The 22,229-nt window shown below is 38.6% G+C and overlaps 1 protein-coding gene across 6 annotated transcripts in view; it reads right to left on the bottom strand.

Annotated features, from left to right (window-relative positions):
* The window catches only part of rbms3 (RNA binding motif, single stranded interacting protein), a 453,566-nt gene that overhangs the window by 40,097 nt on the left and 391,240 nt on the right, over positions 1 to 22,229 (bottom strand). For all 6 annotated transcript variants that reach the window (XM_047383175.1, XM_047383169.1, XM_047383170.1 and 3 more), the window contains 3 exons: positions 18,268 to 18,311; positions 12,792 to 12,888; positions 4,875 to 4,925 (listed from right to left, as the gene is read on the bottom strand). In XM_047383175.1, the coding sequence (XP_047239131.1) occupies positions 4,875 to 4,925; positions 12,792 to 12,888; positions 18,268 to 18,311 (192 nt within the window). The remainder of the gene's footprint in view (positions 1 to 4,874; positions 4,926 to 12,791; positions 12,889 to 18,267; positions 18,312 to 22,229) is intronic.

Genomic DNA, 22,229 nt, shown 5'->3' with positions numbered 1-22,229 from the left:
CTCCCCTCCAGTGAGGGAGTACCGCACCATGTGTGGCGGACTCCAGCATTAACTAATTTGTTATGTTGCTGGAACTCCCAAGCACTAAGAATGAAGCCTAACAATGCTACTAAAAATCAGACTAATTAATCTGGACAGGAATCATCTGTTATTTAAAGCTTTGCCTGTAGCAACTAACAGATAATGGGACTTAAGCTTTACCAGGCCTTGTTGCATCAACACCTTAATCAACAATTTCCTGTTCTGGTAAACTGATCTCTCTTGCAGCTTCTTCTGAATACAATTAAGGTATAGCTGAGAAATTGCACATAATAATATTTGGCCCATAAGATACAGTACAGACCAAAGGTTTGGACACACCTTCTCATTCAAAGAGTTTTCTTTATTTTCATGACTATGAATATTGTAGCTTCACCTGAAGGCATCAAAACTATGAATTAACACATGTGGAATTATATACTGAACAAAAAAGTGTGAAACGACTGAAAATATGTCTTATATTCTAGGTTCTTCAAAGTAGCCACCTTTTGCTTTGATTACTGCTCCGCACACTCTTGGCATTTTGTTGATGAGCTTCAAGAGGTAGTCACCTGAAATGGTTTTCACTTCACAGGTGTGCCCTGTCAGGTTTAATAAGTGGGATTTCAAGCCTTATAAATGGGGTTGGGACCATCAGTTGTGTTGTGCAGGAGGTGGATACAGTACACAGCTGATAGTCTTACTGAATAGACTGTTAGAATTTGTATTATGGCAAGAAAAAAGCAGCTAAGTAAAGAAAAACGAGTGGCCATCATTACTTTGAGAAATGAAGGTCAGTCAGTCCGAACAATTGGGAAAACTTTGAAAGTGTCCCCAAGTGCAGTCGCAAAAACCATCAAGCGCTACAAAGAAACTAGCTCACATGAGGACCGCCCCAGGAAAGGAAGACCAAGAGTCACCTCTGCTGCGGACGATAAGTTCATCCGAGTCACCAGCCTCAGAAATCGCAGGTTAACAGCAGCTCAGATTAGAGAACAGGTCCATGCCACACAGAGTTCTAGCAGCAGACACATCTCTAGAACAACTGTTAAGAGGAGACTGTGTGAATCAGGCCTTCATGGTAAAATAGCTGCTAGGAAACCACTGCTGAGGACAGGCAACAAGCAGAAGAGACTTGTTTGGGCTAAAGAACACAAGGAATGGACATTAGACCAGTGGACATTTGTGCTTTGGTCTTGTGAGTCCAAGTTTGAGATCTTTGGTTCCAACCACCATGTCTTTGTGCGGCGCAGAAGAGGTGAACGGATGGACTCTACATGCCTGGTTCCCACCGTGAAGCATGGAGGAGGAGGTGTGATGATATGGGGGTGCTTTGCTGGTGACGCTGTTGGGGATTTATTCAAAATTGAAGACATACTGAACCAGCATGGCTACCACAGCATCTTGCAGCAGCATGTTATTCCATCCGGTTTGCGTTTAGTTGGACCATCATTTATTTTTCAACAGGACAATGACCCCAAACACACCTCCAGGCTGTGTAAGGGCTATTTGACCAAGAATGAGATTGATGGGTTGCTGCGCCAGATGACCTGGCCTCCACAGTCACCGGACCTGAACCCAATCGAGATGGTTTGGGGTGAGCTGGACCGCAGAGTGAAGGCAAAAGGGCCAACAAGTACTAAGCATCTCTGGGAACTCCTTCAAGACTGTTGGAAAACCATTTCAGGTGACTACCTCTTGAAGCTCATCAACAGAATGCCAAGAGTGTGTGGAGCAGTAATCAAAGCAAACGGTGGCTACTTTGAAGAACCTAGAATATAAGACATATTTTCAGTTGTTTCACACTTTTTTGTTCAGTATATAATTCCACATGTGTTAAATCATAGTTTTGATGCCTTCAGCGTGAAGCTACAATATTCATAGTCATGAAAATAGAGACAACTCTTTGAATGAGAAGGTGTGTCCAAACTTTTGGTCTGTAGTGTATGTGTTAAATTTGTTATTAATTGAGAACAGTTTTAGCTTAAACTGCTGTTGTGGATTAGTAAAATTATTTAATTACTTTTTAAAAAATGGAGCATTTTTTACAGCTTGACAAAAAAAAAAAAAAAAACGCAATACCATGGTGCATTCTTAATTGTACTACATTAAACCAGGGATTCCCAAGCTTTTCCATAGTTTGCCACTGAGTCCATGGTCATTTCACCCCTTCAACCTATTGTACTTTTGTGGATTTCTTACCCGAATTTTGGGGCAAGAATGGGAGCCATCGACCACAGGACATTTCGTACTAACTAGGGATCACATTGAGCCCACAACAGTGAGAGGTTTCTACGTACATTTACAACTCTTGATTTTAAGGAATTACCTATAATCTTCTCATACTTCTGTAGCAAAATAGATTAGATGGCTCCAATAGCTAATATTGAGGTTGCTTGCAGTTACTTTGTTTTAACCAGAGGTCACAATCCCTCATATTTTATGAGTGTCAGAACCACATTTAATGTACACAGGGTGTCATATGAATTGTTCATACATTTAAATGGGATAATATGACATTGGAGATGATTCATGTCTATCCATCTATCTGACTTAACCCACTCAAGACTGTGGAATGATGGTGGAGACAGAGCGCTGTCTGCTAAAACCAGCCACCACAGAGACAGTTTCTTCCCCCAGGCTGTTTCTCTGATAAACACTTTCTGACAGTAAAAACATTCTGACAGTTATAGAACAACACCATGCATACTTTACTGGTCTCACATCATATTCCATTGTAAAGTCATTTGTGTATAAATGTACATTTAAAAATATATACTTTATTATTGAGAGCAAAGTGTACTGGAGTCAGATTCCTTGTTTCTCTAAACGAACTTGGCAATAAAGTTGATTCTGATTCTAATCCTGACTGTGAGTCCATCCATCTGTTTGTCTGTCCATCCTAGAGATAACAGGTTCAGGAGGCAATCCCTGACATCCCTCTCCACAGAGATTATACAATGCTTCTGATGAACGAGGCGCACCCAGAAAACCTTAAAGGTCAGGTGTCCAAGATATTGTACATCTTAATCAGATCTCTGAACCACTTCCACTGACTCCTTTAGTTGCAGTGAGGTTGTGACTTTGAGCTATCTGCAGATGACAGAGCTCTGCACCTTATCTCTAATACAGAACCCTACTGCACTGTGAAAGAAGCACATTTCAGCTGCTTGTATCCGGGACCTTTCAGTCATGATCCATATCGCATGAGGCTTGGAACAGAGATGGACGTGTAAATTGAGAGCATCACCTTTCGACTCAGCACTTCCTTCACTTGGACAGACTGGACCAATGCTTTCGTTACTGCAGATGAAGCAACAATCCAATTGTCCATCTCCCATTCAATCCTGCCATCATTTGTGAAAAAGACACAGATATACTTCAACACTTTTGTAAAACCAACCAGAAATGGAACAAGGGCAAAATAAGTGGAAACATCACAAAATTGCATTGGAAGTCCATGCCTCAGGACAAAACGGCTCTGCATCCAGTGTTTGAAACTTCCCAGAATATTGACGTAACCAAACTACAAACTCAAAGATAAGACATGAGAGTAGTACATCTTTTATACAATATAAATAAAATATTTTAGAGTTTTAAACCATTAACAGACTTTTCAGAAACATGGTTCTGCTGCTGCGTGTGGGATTCATGGTTCTTTTGGACACATCCATCTGGCCTAATTTAATGAATATCTGTGAAAGTTCAAAAGTTCCCCTGACTTTAAAATGATTGTAATTGTATTCCAACAAAAAAAAAAATCAGGTTTCAAAGTCGAAACAAAACGCGAGTGGTGAGTTGCTGAAGATTATTCAAAACTGTCCATTAGATATTTCTCTGGTTTGTGATAATGTGATAAAATCACTGATGCACACTGTTTTTCTAGGAAACTAAATCCTTATAGACATTTTATATACTATTTATTTATATTTCTATCTTGCTGGATGATTTAACAAATGAGCAAGGATCAACAAACTGTTTTGTCTTGATCCAATGAATATATCTCATTGGGAAAGATGTGCTGGCATATAGAAGTTTGTAGATATCAAAAAGGATCACCAAACTATTTATACTAATGGTAAAATCACAAAAATATGTGCTGCTTCCATCATCATCTAGCAACAGGAAAGCTAAAAATCACACAGGCTCACAAATATTTCACAATAACAGGTTAGAAAAACCTTGCTTGGTGTGATAAGTCTCAATTTCAGACTGAAGTGTCAGAAATTAGTCTAAACAACATGAAAGCATTGGATCCATCCTATCTTGTATCAATACTTTAGGCTGCTGGTGGTGGTATAACGGTGTGGGTCAAACTTGGCACACTGTAGGCCCCCTAGTACCAACTGAACATTGTTTCAGCACCATTGTCTACCATAGTATTGCTACTGACCATGTCCATCCCTTTATGACCACAGCTTTCCAATCTTCCTATGCCTACTTCCAGCAAGATCATGCAACCTTACACAAAGCTTAGGTAATCTCAAACTGGATTCTTGAACATGACAGTCAGTTCACTGTACTTTCATGGCCTCCACAGTCACAAGATCTCAGTCCTTGAGACCAACATCTCTGAAAAATATTTCTGCATCTTGCTGAATCTATGCCACAAAGAATTAGGAAACGTCTGAAGGCAAAAAAGAAGATCCAACCCAGTACTAGCAAGGTGTACCTAATAAAGTGGGTGGTGGGTGTATGTTATATGATGGCATGTTGTTCATTTATGTGATGTTTAAATAAATGTATTTATTATTGTATTATTTGGTTCTTGTAGCTAATTGAGATTTTAAACAGAAGTGGGTCTGCAATGGGAACTAAAGGGCAGCTTCAGTATAAAAATGTTGGAGTTTACTTACTGTTGGTTGCATAACATATTGTTGATGAGGCATCCATGACGTACTCTGGACCTGAGGGGAAACAGATAAAATGTGTAATGACGTCGACAGCGTACATTTTTACGAGTCTTGGATCTAAATAATATCCAACCTAAACAAATAAAAGCCGCAGTTTGTTCAAATAATGTTCCGGTCTGAAGGTTTTAAAACTACTGCACGGGTTTTAATGCACCAAAATGGCTCAGATTCACACAGAGTGAGTTATGCCAAAGAATTACTGAAAGAATTTAAAAGTCTGGAAGTAGCAAATCTCCTTCCTGCTTTGAGATAACTGCCAAAAGTTTGACTTGTGCATAAAGTAGAGAGTTCACTTCATTCCTAATAGTATAATATTACTCTCCAATTCAGGGCTGTTGCAAGGAAAGGTGAAAGTTCTTCCAAGGACAGGCCTTAAAATAAGAAAACAGCAATAGAACATTACTTTTGAACTATAAAATAATTATTACTGTTGAAGAGAAGACAGAGGAGAGACTTGCCAAGCAATTACCAGAGGGATACTCACAGAAACAAGCTAATTTACAAAATGAAAATTAGGGTTGATGAAGCAGTGATAGTGACAGTAATCATGAAACTGGAAGAATAGATGTCGAACAAACAGAACTTTTCTTGATATGCAGGAGAGAAGAATTGGACAGCTTGTAGCTGACAAATACACAGACCGGCCACAGATCCCGGTAAAACGATTGGATTAAACAAAGACAAACATGGAATAATCTGCTATAAGAGCAATCAATCCTCTGAGCCAACACAAATGCGGGATTTGGATCCACACCTAAACAAGACTGATATTCGAAAATACGCAGCCAAGTCGGCTTGTTTACACATGGCAATGTTTGTTCTCTGCAGCTGAACAGGACAGCCGACTGACACAAAGAAAGCTTATCTTTGATCATTCCTCTTAAGCATTTTCTAACTAAGAAACTGCATTACCACCATGACACCATTTTGTGCCATTTGTTTGTTTATAGAAAAGCTACAAGGCCAGAATGTTGTGAAACTAAAAGAAGAATCCATTAAACCTTTCATCCGATCTGAACCACTTTCTTTAAAACTGAGACAGAGTGCAGGCCCTGGCAGGGGAAGAACATTCCAGCTTCCCTGTTAGTTTAAGAGATAAAAGAACTGCAGTCTTGAAACTAATACTTATAAGACTTAGGGCTTTGGTTTTGGCTGTACCAGATCAAAGACAACAAGGAAATAATGAGAGATGTGGTTAAAATCTCTGTTTGTTAATTAAAATGGTAGTCCTAAAATGTGAGAGATGGCCCTTTTAAAGCTGGCTTACAGCTTCAGATAGCAAAAAGCAATTAGCAAGAAGAACACACCACCAGGCTGATCTAATAAAACTGTAAAAGAGTAAAAAAAACAAAACAAAAAACAAAAAAAACACTCACGTATCCATGAAACACTTAGCGAAAATTAACATTTTACATTGCTTAGCCTTCGCCCACTTTAAAAAAAATGTTTTTTCCTTACCCTGTTTGTCAAAGCACTAAATCAAGAAACCTTTCTGTTTCTATACAGGTCCTTCTCAAAAAATTAGCATATTGTGATAAAGTTCATTATTTTCCATAATGTCATGATGAAAATTTAACATTCATATATTTTAGATTCATTGCACACTAACTAAAATATTTCAGGTCTTTTATTGTCTTAATACAGATGATTTTGGCATACAGCTCATGAAAACCCAAAGTTCCTATTTCACAAAATTAGCATATTATTAAAAGGGTCTCTAAACGAGCTATGAACCTAATCATCTGAATCAATGAGTTAACTCTAAACACCTGCAAAAGATTCCTGAGGCCGTTAAAACTCCCAGCCTGGTTCATCACTCAAAACCCCAATCATGGGTAAGACTGCCGACCTGACTGCTGTCCAGAAGGCCACTATTGACACCCTCAAGCAAGAGGGTAAGACACAGAAAGAAATTTCTGAACGAATAGGCTGTTCCCAGAGTGCTGTATCAAGGCACCTCAGTGGGAAGTCTGTGGGAAAGAAAAAGTGTGGCAGAAAACGCTGCGCAACGAGAAGAGGTGACCGGACCCTGAGGAAGATTGTGGAGAAGGGCCGATTCCAGACCTTGGGGGACCTGCGGAAGCAGTGGACTGAGTCTGGAGTAGAAACATCCAGAGCCACCGTGCACAGGCGTGTGCAGGAAATGGGCTACAGGTGCCGCATTCCCCAGACCTGGGCTACAGAGAAGCAGCACTGGACTGTTGCTCAGTGGTCCAAAGTACTTTTTTCGGATGAAAGCAAATTCTGCATGTCATTCGGAAATCAAGGTGCCAGAGTCTGGAGGAAGACTGGGGAGAAGGAAATGCCAAAATGCCAGAAGTCCACTGTCAAGTACCCACAGTCAGTGATGGTCTGGGGTGCCGTGTCAGCTGCTGCTGTTGGTCCACTGTGTTTTATCAAGGGCAGGGTCAATGCAGCTAGCTATCAGGAGATTTTGGAGCACTTCATGCTTCCATCTGCTGAAAAGCTTTATGGAGATGAAGATTTCATTTTTCAGCACGACCTGGCACCTGCTCACAGTGCCAAAACCACTGGTAAATGGTTTACTCACCATGGTATCACTGTGCTCAATTGGCCTGCCAACTCTCCTGATCTGAACCCCATAGAGAATCTGTGGGATATTGTGAAGAGAACGTTGAGAGACTCAAGACCCAACACTCTGGATGAGCTAAAGGCCGCTATCGAAGCATCCTGGGCCTCCATAAGACCTCAGCAGTGCCACAGGCTGATTGCCTCCATGCCACGCCGCATTGAAGCAGTCATTTCTGCAAAAGGATTCCCGACCAAGTATTGAGTGCATAACTGTACATGATTATTTGAAGGTTGACGTTGTTTGTATTAAAAACATTTTTCTTTTATTGGTCGGATGAAATATGCTAATTTTGTGAGATAGGAATTTTGGGTTTTCATGAGCTGTATGCCAAAATCATCCGTATTAAGACAATAAAAGACCTGAAATATTTCAGTTAGTGTGCAATGAATCTAAAATATATGAATGTTAAATTTTCATCATTACATTATAGAAAATAATTAACTTTATCACAATATGCTAATTTTTTGAGAAGGACCTGTATTACAAATGAATAAGAACGGCACACCTCTATGAAGTCTTTTTACTTTCTACTTACACATTTGCATCATTTTCTGGTCACCTATTTAAACTTTATTTGGAAAATGTACTTAAATAGTTTTTTTTGTCATTATTTTTACCATTAAAATAATAAGTATAAAATGGTCAATAACTTCACTATGGCATGTTGTAGTACCATCAAACTCTTAACACACATAGAGTACATCATCTTAATCATACTACAACTATTACTTTAAGAAAATGTACTTAAATAGATTTTATGTCATTTTTCTTACCATTAAAATATGTATAAAATGGTCAATAACTTCACTATAGCATGTTGTAGTGCCATCAAACTCATAGCACACATAGAGCACCTCATCTTGAATCTTTTGAATAAACTTAACATTGCCTTTATTGATGCAGACTTGCTTATACTGATAATAACTCTGTATTACAACCAAATAATATTAAACTTTTCCTTTACTGTTTGCAGTGTGTCACAACCTGAGATCGGACGCCATTACATGAGCACACAAAAAAGTCTTACAGCTTGTTCATGCAATATCTCATAAAATAAAATCACAATAAATAATACAAATCCCAATATTAAAGAAGCCCTTACAGCTGCACACAAAATTCTGTTCACCTGAATACCATTTTGTGTCTTGTTTCTTGCATTATGAGGGAGTACATTTTCTTAAAGTAAGAGTTGTAGTATGATCAAGATGAGGTGATCTATGTGTGCTATGAGTTTGTTGGCACTACAACATGCTATAGTGAAGTTATTGACCATTTTATGCGTATTTTACTGAATATTTGGCTATTTAGGCTGTAGCCTTTGGGAAATTCCAATTTTTTTTAAGTATTAATTTCCAATCCAAGAAATGTATGAAAAATGTGACATCACATACACATACAATGATTTTAATGACAATACACCTCTCCTTGGCGACTTTATTGAATATTTCTCCATCATATTTTTCTGGTGTTGCAATTTGCAGACGGTCCCTGCGCATTTGAGGAGCAACGATCTCTGCACAGAGGCCAATGCAAGTCTCCCAGCGTGGTGTTAGGCTCGTTTTGAGGAAAATACGATTGTAGCTCACTGTCTGCCTTGCTGTGGTTGCAGAGAGGTGTTGGTTTTCTAGAGGCAATGTTCCGCTGATGAGTTATTGATCCGGAAAAGCCGAATCTGTGAATATCTTTCTAACTTTATTGAAGTAAGTTGGCGACCAACTTCCTCCAGACTGTCAATATAGTGGAGTCAACCTCCACATCCATCTCAGCTTGGAGCTGATTGAAATTCTCCATGACCCGTGCAAAAGGAAAATGGAGGTAGTCATTTTGGTCAATATTATTTGCCAATGACCTTAAATCATTGGCAATGGCTGTAAGAAAACCCTCCATCGTGCCTAAGAAAAGAACTTCGGTACCGGAGTCTAGGCAGTAGCAGCAGAATCGGGATCCTACACACAATTGTAACCAATGGTGCTGAAGACAAATGTTAGAACCACCCACCTCATTAATATACGGAGACAGAAAAGCAGAAATAAATAAATGTGGAAATGTAGAAATACAGAAATAAATGTAAACGAATTAATTATGGCAGGATCGATCCCCCATACAGACTAGCCTGGCCACAGAGTGCTTTTAAATGCCTGGGTTGGATGCCTATTTGTTAGGTCTTTCGGCCAGTGTGTTTTTCTGACTTTCTCCTCTTCACTGGATAAATGGTCATATACATCTTTTACCTCATGAACTCACATTTTAGCTGCAGACCTTGCTATCATTACTTTCATGGGTGACCTTTTTGTAAAACACTTATACCCTAGTTTGGTGTTCCATTTGCATTTCTTCTCTCTTTAGCAACTTTTGGATGTGTGTGACTGCTTGTTTTTTTTCTATAATGATATATTCTTTTAGTTTGGATATTGAGATGAATATAACTGTTCCAAGCTATATGCAAAAACATAATTGAAAGGAAAAGCAAAAACATATAATGTTTATGAAGATGTAACTGGGATTAAGTTTATGAACACGTCCAGACAAAACTCCAACAAAGTGGCTTGGCTTCTAAATTACAGCAGTTAGTGGGATAACCGTCATACAGCCACCCCAGATTTAGTGAATGGCAAAATGCATTCAACCTAAGAAAGCTCCCTACCTCTGGCTGAACTTACTGCTTGTTTTACAATTTAAAAGAGCTAATAAACCAAAAAGCTGGTCAGCCGAGTGTCCAGCAGCGTGGTTAGCCAGTTGGCAGCCCATCCAACCAGTCACACGTAAAGCCAAACAGCCTGCCAGTTAGCTAGTTAGTGAGGCAGCCAGCTCCACTCTCAAACAGCCAGTCACATATTTAGTCAGACAGTGAAGCGGTCTGCAGAGCCAGTGATGGAAGCCAGGCCACGGCTGACTGGCGACACAACAGCTGAAGCCTTGGTAGTGATCTGGTCTGGACCGGCTCCTGTCATGTGTATCATCAAAGCGTTTTTTCCAGCATACAAAGCCAATCCTCATTGAAGCCCACAGAAGGCAGAGCCTAGCTGTTGGAGCTGTATGGACCATTTGCTGATTTGATAAATGCTGCTGAAAATTAGAATCACCTCAACAGAAACATAAAAGAGAGAATTGCATATGTCATAACATCTATGCACTTGGAGATTTTCATAACAAAAGGTAATACTTTTCATCATAAAAGGAAATTATTTCCTTTTGTTTGCCATGCCGTGTATAACTGAATGTCTTGTCGTCTCCCTTCACTTCTCGCTGTGTCTCTTTGTACTTTAGCAGAAGATGAAGGACTCACCTTCCCACCGTGCCTGGCTGAAGGGCAATATTACAAGAAGCGGTGGCAGAGCTGGCCGATATTGAAACTGTGAAGATTAATATTCCTCAAAAGCTTGGGCATTGTTTTTGATAAATCAATTTGGGAAGCCTTCCGAGAGCAGATTAGAGATGTGCCATGGCCCACTTTTTCCCCCTTTCTCTCCCCCTACACTGCAGGTACTGGACCGGAGTTTTAATCAGCCATGCATCAAAGACGGGCACAGCAACCTTCAAGAACATGTCTCCTCTGTCCACCAACATGAGCACTGCCATCGCTGCCACATGAGTAATCCTTCCTCCTCTCCCAAGATATCTTACACTAAGATGTTCTCACCTCTCCTTTATCTTCTTTTTATTTCTTGTGTTCTCATCTGTCTGTCCTTGCATATGAAACAGAGCCCATGTTAAATGATAGTGTCAGAGTGAGAGGGCATGGTGTTAGGGCCTCTTGATGTTTAGATTTAGCAACGGATGTTGCATGAAATGTGCAGCGACGGAAAATGGTTGACGCTCCTAACATATCATAGAGCCAATTTTCACGTTCCTGTTCTGATCTGTTGCATTACTCCACACATCAAAGCCATGGGAAATGTGGAAACTTTACTCTGAAAAAGGAAGGGATTGTGTTAAAGTGGAGAAAATAAAATTAAGAGAGCACGAACAAGTCAGAAAACTGGATGTGAGGAAACTAGATACTTTTCACCCTTTCACCAACAAGCACTTCGTTTCTTCAGGTGCCTTCCACAGGTCATTGTAGGACTTTTAAAGCAAATCTTGCATCCTTACATCTGGCACCTCATGGTCTTAAAATATAAGTATATAACACTGTCAGTAGTATGCTCAAAATGTTTTGTCTGAGTGGTTGTCAATAGAAAAATAATAGATTTCATTGTTCTTTATTTAACATGATGTATTTCTCATGTTACTCAAAGTCTGATCGACTGATTTCTTACCCAGAAAAATATGCCGCCAAAGTAGTTTATTTCATACTCAGCTTAAACCTAAGAACTGATCAAGAAAATTAACTCAACAGGCTCAGAGAGGACTGATCAAAGTTTTGGATTTGGTTGTGTTAATTGTTTTATGCTAGTATCATATACAATGCTAAGTTTCCAAGATTTGAGTTTTTTTGTAAAACAAGCAACTGTACTATTGTGTCTGTTCTGGTGTGGAAAATCCAAGAATCAAGGCGAGTTTGGAGTCCCTTTTTATTTTCTCAGATTAAGTATTAAAGTAGAATTTAAATTTAAATTAAAAAAATAAGTTAGAAGAAAATTAATCCATAAAGATTACTTTTAGGCTTCTTAGAAAACCTTTTAAGCTTCTGGTAATTTTTAGATTTTAATCAGTAATCATAAAGCTTCCCATTAATTTGTAGGTGTGAATTAGTGTAATTTCGTTGACTTTTTTATAATATGTTTTGATTGTTTTTTTTTTCTTTGAGTATATATTTGTATATAGACCATACCTTGATTAAAAAAATGATTATATTCATAACTAGTTCTCATTTATTCTTTTTGAAATTCTTGTAGGTCTTTTTGATGGATTCTAAATAAATCTTAAATAATAAGAAATACACAGAAATCAGGCAATTCTCTGTGTGGAAGAGATCACTCAATGACAAGATAAAAAGAATGTACTAATTTTTATAGTTTATGAAACAGGTTCATATCAAAATAACCTGCGGATAAATATCACTACTGTTGATGTATATTTTCCCTTTTCTGCCTTCTCTTTTTCTTAACATCCATTTTTATGTTGCTCGTTTTCTTAGGCCTGTTGTGATGTCAAGCAGATGTTATCAAGCACAGCTGGGACGGTGGAGTGGTAACCAGAAAAGAGGAGAGGACATCATGCTGTGTTGCAGCCCATTTCCTTTCTAACATCCCTTATACAAAGAAAACTTCTATGTAACGTATGCAGGCAGCGATTTACCCATAACGTGGCACATTATGACCTACCTGATATGTGGAAACAGGGGAAGCAGCAATGAAGGGTGTGATGGAGGTCTGTGCGATCATGCGGTTGGTGGCAATGCTGTAAGGCGAGGAGTAGAAACTAAGAAGAGAGGACAAATGGAGAAAAAAGTGAGAAAGTTAAAACCAGGCCAAAGCTGTATTAATTACATCATGTAATCATCATGTTTATTTAATGCACAAAAAATTGTTGAGATTTAAACTGAGACTATAGGAAATACCTCAGTACAATTCATCTTGAATGATGAACCATACTTTTTAAAATAATGATATAATCCAAAAGTCAAGTAACATTGGGGTCACCTATCAACGACATTTGCACTTCTCAATGTTTTTATGTCAGACCTACAGTCATAATAAAAACAAAGCACACATTTTTTCACATCTTAGATTTTAAATATAATGACAAAACAAAAATCATCTGGTTCTAAAATTATTTAAATGTAACCCTCATACAAATCTGCCCCCTTTTTTGTACAACATTTCTTCATTTAAAGTAAGTTTTGGACACATGTTTTAGCACAGCTTTTTTAAGGTTCCATCGCAGTATTTCAGTGAGATTGAGGTCTGGATTCAGACTAGCTGCAACCCCTTAAACAATTCCTTTTCAGACATTCTGTTGCAGTTGTGCTGCTGTGTTTTGGATCATGTTAATGACTCAGTTACAGCGAAACTTCAGCGGTCAGACAGATAGAATAACCGTTGACTCCAGAATACTTTGGTATACAGAGGAAGTCATGGTCGACTCAATAGCTGCAAGGTTTCCCGGTTCTGAGCCTGTGTGTTCCAGGTTCTTGTGTGTAAAAATAAACCCAAATTATCAGGCCTCCACAGCTGTGCTTCAGAGTTTCTATGAGCTGTTTGTGCTAAAATCCATCATTGGTTTCCTCAAAACATGGCAATATGCATCAAGTCATCTCTACTTTGGTATTTAGATTTTTTCTACCCTGCTTTTCCATTTGTTTCCCCCATTGTTTTCATAAATCATGGCATTGAATCTGTTGGGTGTTTTTTTATTTATTTGAGGATTTATTTGAAAAAATTTGGACCAGTTAATTTTTGTTTAGATTGTTCTTTCTTAGGCTGCAAATCAGATGGTGTAGATTCTCTACAAAGAATGGGGCTCTACTTTTGGGTAAATTGGTAAGTTGATCATTTATTTTAATTATTTGAGAATTGACAAGACACCCTTGCAACACAAACAAATTACTACATTTCACTGTAGGAAGCATAATAATTGCTCTACTATCTGTCTCTTAGTCCACCTGTCAATGGACAAGGCGTTACATTTGATTATTTGAACAGACTTTAGCTGCAGCTTGTCTAATCTATAAACTGCCTGTTTAGAAATCTACAAGCAAGTCAATATCTGGTTTCAGTTAAGCCTCTGTTTGCTTAAAATAATAATAGGATGTATTTTCTTTGCATTTGATTCTGTAGAAACAATTCCCGCTATTGTAGTAATGGTTTTAAATTTTTTTTTAGCATCCTTAAAGAAGAGCCATATTTACAATATGAAAGGAAAAGTTGAAACTTTTACACAGATGCACACATACGCATGGATGAATCTTATTATTTGTCTAGAATTAAAATTTGGCCATAGTGGTACACTACAGTTTTATCCATCATCTTAAAGTATTCTCATTTGAAAACATTACATCAAACTGAGCTTTGTAGTTTGTGTGGATTCAAGAAGTTAAGCCAAACTGCGATGTGCTTCAGTAGCATCTGTGGAGGTTCAGTTTGGAGAAAATTCTGCATTTTAAAGCCGAATCTTATTTCCTACCCTTAATTTGACCCCTACGCCGTTTTCCTATTGCTAAGATCCCAGTTCAGGTAGTTGTTCATGTAGTTGGACACTTCTCCAAGGGGCTGATACATGAGTAGTTCTCACTGATCGCTTGTACAGAAAATCAAAATATTAATATATTTCTATGAGTCATGTAAACATTTATAAATCATGCAGCAGAGGTCAGAATATACACTGCTCAAAAAAATAAAGGGAACACTAAAATAACACATCCTAGATCTGAACGAATGAAATATTCTCATTGAATACTTTGTTCTGTACAAAGTTGAATGTGCTGACAACAAAATCACACAAAAATCATCAATGGAAATCAAATTTATTAACCAATGGAGGCCTGGATTTGGAGTCACACACAACATTAAAGTGGAAAAACACACTACAAGCTGATCCAACTTTGATGTAATGTCCTTAAAACAAGTCAAAATGAGGCTCAGTATTGTGTGTGGCCTCCACGTGTCTGTATGACCTCCCTTAAATGCCTGGGCATGCTCCTGATGAGACGGCAGATGGTCTCCTGAGGGATCTCCTCCCAGACCTGGACTAAAGCATCCACCAACTCCTGGACAGTGTGTGGTGCAATGTGACGTTGGTGGATGGAGCGAGACATGATGTCCCAGATGGGCTCAATCGGATTCAGGTCTTGGAAACGGGCGGACCAGTCCATAACTTCAATGTCTTCATCTTGCAGGAACTGCTGACACACTCCAGCCACATGAGGTCTAGCATTGTCCTGCATTAGGAGGAACCCAGGGCCATCCGCACCAGCATATGGTCTCACAAGGGGTCTGAGGATCTCATCTCGGTACCTAATGGCAGTCAGGCTACCTTTGGTACCTCTGGCCATGCGGCCCTCCAAAGAAATGCCACCCCACACCATTACTGACCCACTGCCAAACCGGTCATGCTGAAGGATGTTGCAGGCAGCAGATCACTCTCCACGGTGTCTCCAGACTCTATGGAGTCATGGAGTCGGTTTGTGCAGACACATGCACATTTGTGGCCTGCTGGAGGTCATTTTGCAGGGCTCTGGCAATGCTCCTCCTGTTCCTCCTTGCACAAAGGCGGAGAGTCCGTTGTAGAGTCCGTCTCATGCTACCACGAGTGTGAAAGCACCACCAACATTCAAAAGTGACCAAAACATCAGCCAGAAAGCATAGGTACTGAGAAGTGGTCTGTGGTCCCCACCTGCAGAACAGTGGCGATTGCTCTAAGACTGCAAGGGAAGCTCAGCTTCCACTAAAATGTCAAACAATAAGTGATCAAATATATACTGTTGTGTGTACATGTCATTGACTAAATATGCGCTACAACGCGCTCAATTTTTGTTCAGAATCGGCTTCTTATCACTGGTAATGACACGGCTTCACAGTGCTTTAAACAGTGACTGAAGCAAAAAAGCTGGGGTTTGTCTCGCCCATCGGATGCTCAGCGTCTCTGGGGGACTATGGGGCAGTGAGCTGGCCTTGGCTGGCCCGGACGCTTGGCTTCTGCATGATGATTTGATGATCTGTCTGAGGCTGAATCCCTTTTTGATTGACAACGAAATGAGCAAATGAGCGAATGAGCAAATCAGCAATCTTGAAATTGAGCTTCCCCTCCTTGAAAGACCAGCATCCACCACTGCTGCAGAACCACTCCTTTATTGAGTGTGTCTTGCTAATCGCCAAAGATTTCCCCCTGTTGTGTATTCCATTTGCACAACAGCTGTGAAATTGATTGTCAATCAGTGTTGCTTCCAAGTGGAAAGTTGGATGTCACAGAAGTTTGATTTACTTGGAGTTATATTGTGTTGTTTAAGTGTTCTCTTTATTTTTTTGAGCAGTGTATTATTTTTATGCTTGTTTTGTCAAAAATATCTAAACTAAAATGTCAAATGTAATGAATCAGAATGGACTAAAATTTTACTGTGGTTTTTGTAACAACATATGTTAAACAGATAAATATGACTTTACCACTCTACAGATGAGTTGATAGACAATGAGGTGTTGCAAAAACATGCCTCAAGCTGTTTTTTTCTTCATTTACAAATGGTATGTGGTGGGAAATTTGTATTAAAACAATCCCAGATTAATCTCTTTGAAAAGAAAAAAAATGCTTCTACAAGTTTCTTGCAGATGTGTTTCCACAGTGGTGTTGTGCTTACAAACCGCAAAGCAGCCAATAAACGTTTATCTTTTCAGCTCTGCCCACCAGTTTACTATCAGACTGAGATCAGGGCTTTGTGGTGACCACTCCAAACCATTGACTTTATTGTCCTTAGGTGAGTTCAAAAGCCACTAAAATCTTCCACCATAGCATTCCTACAGACTACAGTCCTTAAAATCAGATGTCACAGAGAGTGCCAAGCTTTCATTGTGGTTCATACCATTCTTAGTCGACCACAAGCCTGTTCAAAGGCATGATTTGTTCTCTTCAGTTGAATTAATGCTAGAGATAAAACAGTGTGATAAGCAGATAACTGTATGTTAGCACCAACAAGGTGATTCTCAAAGAGCTATTAGCTAAAACCTTGCCATATAGCAGGTGATCAGCTAAAAGGAAATGGATCTTTAAAGTCTTGTTTTAGAAATTTTCATTCATAACAATGCAACCAGACTCCCAAGAACATTTTTCAAAGACCTTCAGAAAGCCTCCAAATGTACTGATTCAGATCACTTTAAAGAAAATGCAAGAAACTCTAGATCCTTTTAGGTAAAGCTTGAAGAAATCAAGGGTGGTTTAAAACTTTTCCACAGTATATGCATTAGATGTGAATATTGTGGATTACAAGTATTGTATATACATCTACAAATGCCAATATACATTGGAACAATACTGCATCTGTCTGTGAAAACTAATATTTTACAATTCTGCTGGATGATACACTCAAACTGGTTACTCTGTTACTTCATGTTTTTAGTATTCAGGCTAAAGGTTTACTAGACTGTCTGAAAATGTAAGCATTACTTTCCCAGAAATTTTTTTTCACTAAATATATCTGTGGGATTAAAAGTCTGCAGAGCTCCGTCAAACAGAGCATCTACATTGCAGGCTGTGTAAAGTGAGTGATGCTGTTTGTGTAGGCTGTTGGTTGAGACTGACTTGTGGTCACTGGGGGATAAGTGGTTTAGGAAGTGGGAGTGAGGAGTTTCCTGTGAATGACTGAGGTCAGGGGTAGATAGAGGGGTGGTGGGCTCGGCATGATCCTTCCTGTCTCAGAGGAACAGGGAAAATAAAATATGTTGCTCGGGTCATTTATTTCCAGAGCATCATTAATTCATTACATAAAGACATAAAGCACACAAGAAGACATAAACGAGTAAACACACACAAGAAAGCTCCCTCAGCTTCCCCTCTGCCCACATTTCTCATCCAACCCTACCAGTGAAAACCAATACCTGGAGTCTGTATAGATTTCCTTAATCAAACCGTAACAAAGTGCAGACGCTACATTAATCTTTATGTATGACAGTGGTATTGACTCTGTTTCTATGAGCCAAGAGGTGAGAGCATTAGTTGGTGCCAAAGATAAATGGTAAATGGACTGAACTTGTATAGCGCTTTTCCAGTCATAGAGACTGCTCAAAGCGCTTTACACTAGAGCCACATTCACCCAATCGCACTCACTAACGCTCACACATTCATACACCGATACGCAGATAGAGTTCTTACCCATTCTGCATTGCAGCAGGATCGTATGTTAACGCCATGCCAGTCTGAAAGAAAAAAAAGCGGGAAGAATGTCAGATTAATCCCTAATAGCCATAATTATGTGGAAAATCATAAAAAACAAGAAAGAAAAAATAATTACACTATGAAGTTATCTTGTATTTGCTTTGTTTTAGCAATCCATTATTAGGAAATTAGCCTCTTCGGTTTATTAGCTGTTACTGTATAAGTGACGGGTTTTCTGATTTTGACTTCTTTCTATACAAATTAATGAGGAAATATATTTAAATGCCACAAAACATAAAAATCTGAACAGTTTGAGGCGTAACTAAGTCACAGTATGTCTGTGTTTTTCAAAACAGATAACATTAAAATGCATTTTTCTGACACAAAAGAGCCAAATACAAATACAAATACATAAATCCCACATACATCCCACAACCAATACAAACAGGAGAAAATAATAAATGTGTTTTAGCTGCTTTTTAAAATACTGAAGAGTATGCAGTTCTTAAGCTTGGTTGTAGTGAGTCCTGGAACTATTGTTGAAAAGTTCCTTTAGTTTTCAGTCTTGTATGTGGCACAAGCAACACACCCTGGTCACTGAACCTTAGAGTTCTGCTACGATTTAAAAGTTCAGCAATGTATGCCAGTGCTTGTCCCTTTAGATCCCTGAAGCTAATAACCAAGATCTTGTATTCATAAGTTACTAGGGAACTAATGCATATGGACTATGAGCCATGTAGCATGTGAAAACTTAAGACAACCTTATTGAAAGCCTGGTTGTAGCGGTGGACTGGAATGGCAGGGCACAACTGCCTGTTATTATAAACAGAAAAAAAACTGTGAAGGAATATATGAAATTAATATATAGTTGTTTATTGGCAACACAAAACGGAAGGAGTGGCCACTCTTATGTTCTAAAGATCTTTTATGCAGGAAATACATTTGAGATTTGTGAAAGTCAATAAGATGGTAGATTTCTCCTCATGCACAAAAAATGCACTTCTGTCTTGGACACACTTTTTACACCAGGATTCTGCAACAACTGGAGTCTTTTTATGCTACCTCTTTTACTCAAAAAGATCTATTGGCATCCATTATTACAATAAAACACGGACATCAATCTTCATATTCACTCACAGCAAGTTTTTTTTGTTTTTTCTTTTTTTAGTGCTAGAAACTTTCAGCTGCTTTAATTCACTGCTCCTTTGTGCTCCATTGCAAACCTCGCTAATGTAAAGCATACTGGTGACAAAGTTTCCAAACAACTTTTGTCTGATAAGGAGCAGAAACTGCAACATCTACCCTGAATACTGCCAAAATCTTTTTTTTTTTTTTCAATTACAGGTTTTTTCACAAGCATTCAGTGACCATTGCAGAAAACTGGCCTCATTATAAGATGCTTCTAAATGTGTAGCTAGGGTTGCAGTCTGCAAGCATCTGCTGTATTGCTGCTACTATTTCCTCAGCCTCACTGAACAAATTATTCATCCTAAATAAATTATAACTTTATATGTAATATATTTATTCAGTACACAACATCACTCTTCAGGAACGTTTGGCAGCTTAACAAAAGTTTCTGTCTTATCATTTAAACACATTCTTCACTTAAAAATGCTAAATAATATAAACTTCACCAGCTACAAACACAATTGAAAACAAAAAGTTGTAAAAATTATAATCTACACATTTAAGCAAGCCACATAATATGTTACAATCTTTGTTGCTTTCTGAGTGTTAATACAGACCCCAGCTAGCTGTTAGATATTAACCTTTTGGAGGTGCAGAATGTCCTCGGCAGTCAATAGTTTCCAATGTCACATCGATCATTTTGTAGCTCCATGTTTATTATATTTAAATACTGCTTCTTTATGTAGGAAATAAATTAATTCAAACTTAAATCAACTCGTTTGAAATTGGAAAAAACTGACAAGTGCCAAAGTTGAGGTGGGACTAAACTCAGTCAATAGGACAAAGTGAATTAGTATCAAAGACACTCTTTCTATTTAAATCACATACAATCATGTGTTTATGAATAGGAGGAAAGGAAGGAATGTCTTTTAGAGGGAAAAGTGAGAGTGAAAAGGTGTGTATGTGTGTGTGTGCGTGTGTGTGTGTGTGTGGGAGACTGAGGGCATCCTGGAGACCAGGAGAGGAACCTGTGCTGCAATCCTTCATCTGCATTCCTGAAGGCTCCCTCCTGGAGGAGAGCTAATCCGATTTATTTTAACAGGAGGCTGCTGAGGATGGCAGATTTCATCGGAACACACACACACACACACACACACACACACACACACACACACACACACACACATATACACACACACACACTTTTTTGGCCGTCTTCTCCCTTACTTTGTGTTTTCTACTTGTCTTTCTTCAACATCTTGTTTTCTCCTTCTTTCACTCTTCATCTCTCACTCTCCTTGTCTCCTAAACCCTCCTTCCCTCTTCCTGTACCTCTTTTTGCCCTTGTTCTTCCTGGCAATGACCTACACACACAGTTATGGGAATAGTGGCTCAGAGGAGCTGTAGAATCAGTGAGTCTGGGACCAAACCCTTAAGAATGAGCAAAAAACACTGAACCTACAGCGGATCGGATAAAAAAGATGTTGGTAAAAAGGGATTTGTGGAATCAGGCATCCTTTGTAAGGCATTTTGTACAGTTTGTGAAAAAAACTGTATAACAGTTTAAAAGAAGCTTATTAGAAAAAAATGCTATAACTGCAAAGGTTGAAAGATGAGTTTTATCATTCCATTACCTTTGAGATCTTTTTAGGGTTGCCAAAACATTTCCTTTAGAGCTTTTTCATTTCAATGGACATCTAAAAATTTATTATTTAATTCCCCTTTAGGTTTAAGTATGAATGTCTACCATCTTTTTAATCATACAGTTTCTTTCTGAAGTGTTCATACTCACTGAAACTTATTCCATTTTTCAAACCACAAACTTTAATGTATTTTATTGGGTTTTTAGATGGCAGAATAACGATGGGTAACACATAATGCGAAGTGGAAAAGATTTCCACTTAAGACTTACAAATAAAAATCTGAAAATTGTGGGATTCATTTATATTCACCCTCTTTTAGTCTGATGCCCTAAAGCAAAATCCTGTGCAGCCAATGAATTAAATAATATCCCAAACTTTTAATACCTCACAGAGGTCTGTTCAAACTGTCATATGAAATGGAGCAGAGCATAACACAAGTGCAAAACTGTTCAAGATACAGCTTGAAAGTTAAATTAACAGGCAAGACATGGAGAGCATTTATCAGGGAAGCAGCCACAAGGTCCATGGTCACACTGGAGGAGCTGCAAATCATCACAGTTTAAGCTACTTTCGCTTTGGCAAAACCCATTAAAACACTTTGGATTTTTTCATATGAAATACATTTTTAATATATGACAAAGCTTAAGTCTTATGAATTCTTTTGCAAAGCACTGTTTGAAATCAAGAGACTGCAAACATGTTTTGGTCGTGAGCACGGTTGAATATGTGCTAATAGCTTCAGCAGATATGGCCAGTTGTTTGGTGGGGCTGATAACTCCCCTTGATACTGTGCTTCCTTTCATGTGCTGATGACTTCCACAGCAGAGAAGCTCCTGACCAGGGACTCTGCAAGGCTATGAACTGATTACTGATGCAGGTTGGTACTTTTGCAAAGAGGAAAGGAGGCAGCCAAATTGTCTATGGTTCTGAGATGCGTCCAAAATTGTTTTCAAGTCTCTTCCATGCTTGCTGCAAATAAAAAATGTTTTTTAATAATCCTTCTAGAGAGTTTGATTTTTTTAAGGATATACTTAACTCTGCAACTTATAAAATCTCTGTCCTAATACACAGTGGCATCATGCCTGCTTGTATTTTTCCGTTTAGAAACCGATTTGCTTTCTGTTTTTCTTCTGCCTGGTGGCCACACACACACACACACACACACACACACACACACACACACACACG

This window comes from Girardinichthys multiradiatus, chromosome 13 (genome assembly GCF_021462225.1).
Source record: "Girardinichthys multiradiatus isolate DD_20200921_A chromosome 13, DD_fGirMul_XY1, whole genome shotgun sequence".
Lineage (NCBI taxonomy): Eukaryota > Metazoa > Chordata > Actinopteri > Cyprinodontiformes > Goodeidae > Girardinichthys > Girardinichthys multiradiatus.
This window is presented reverse-complemented; position numbering and strand designations above follow the sequence as displayed.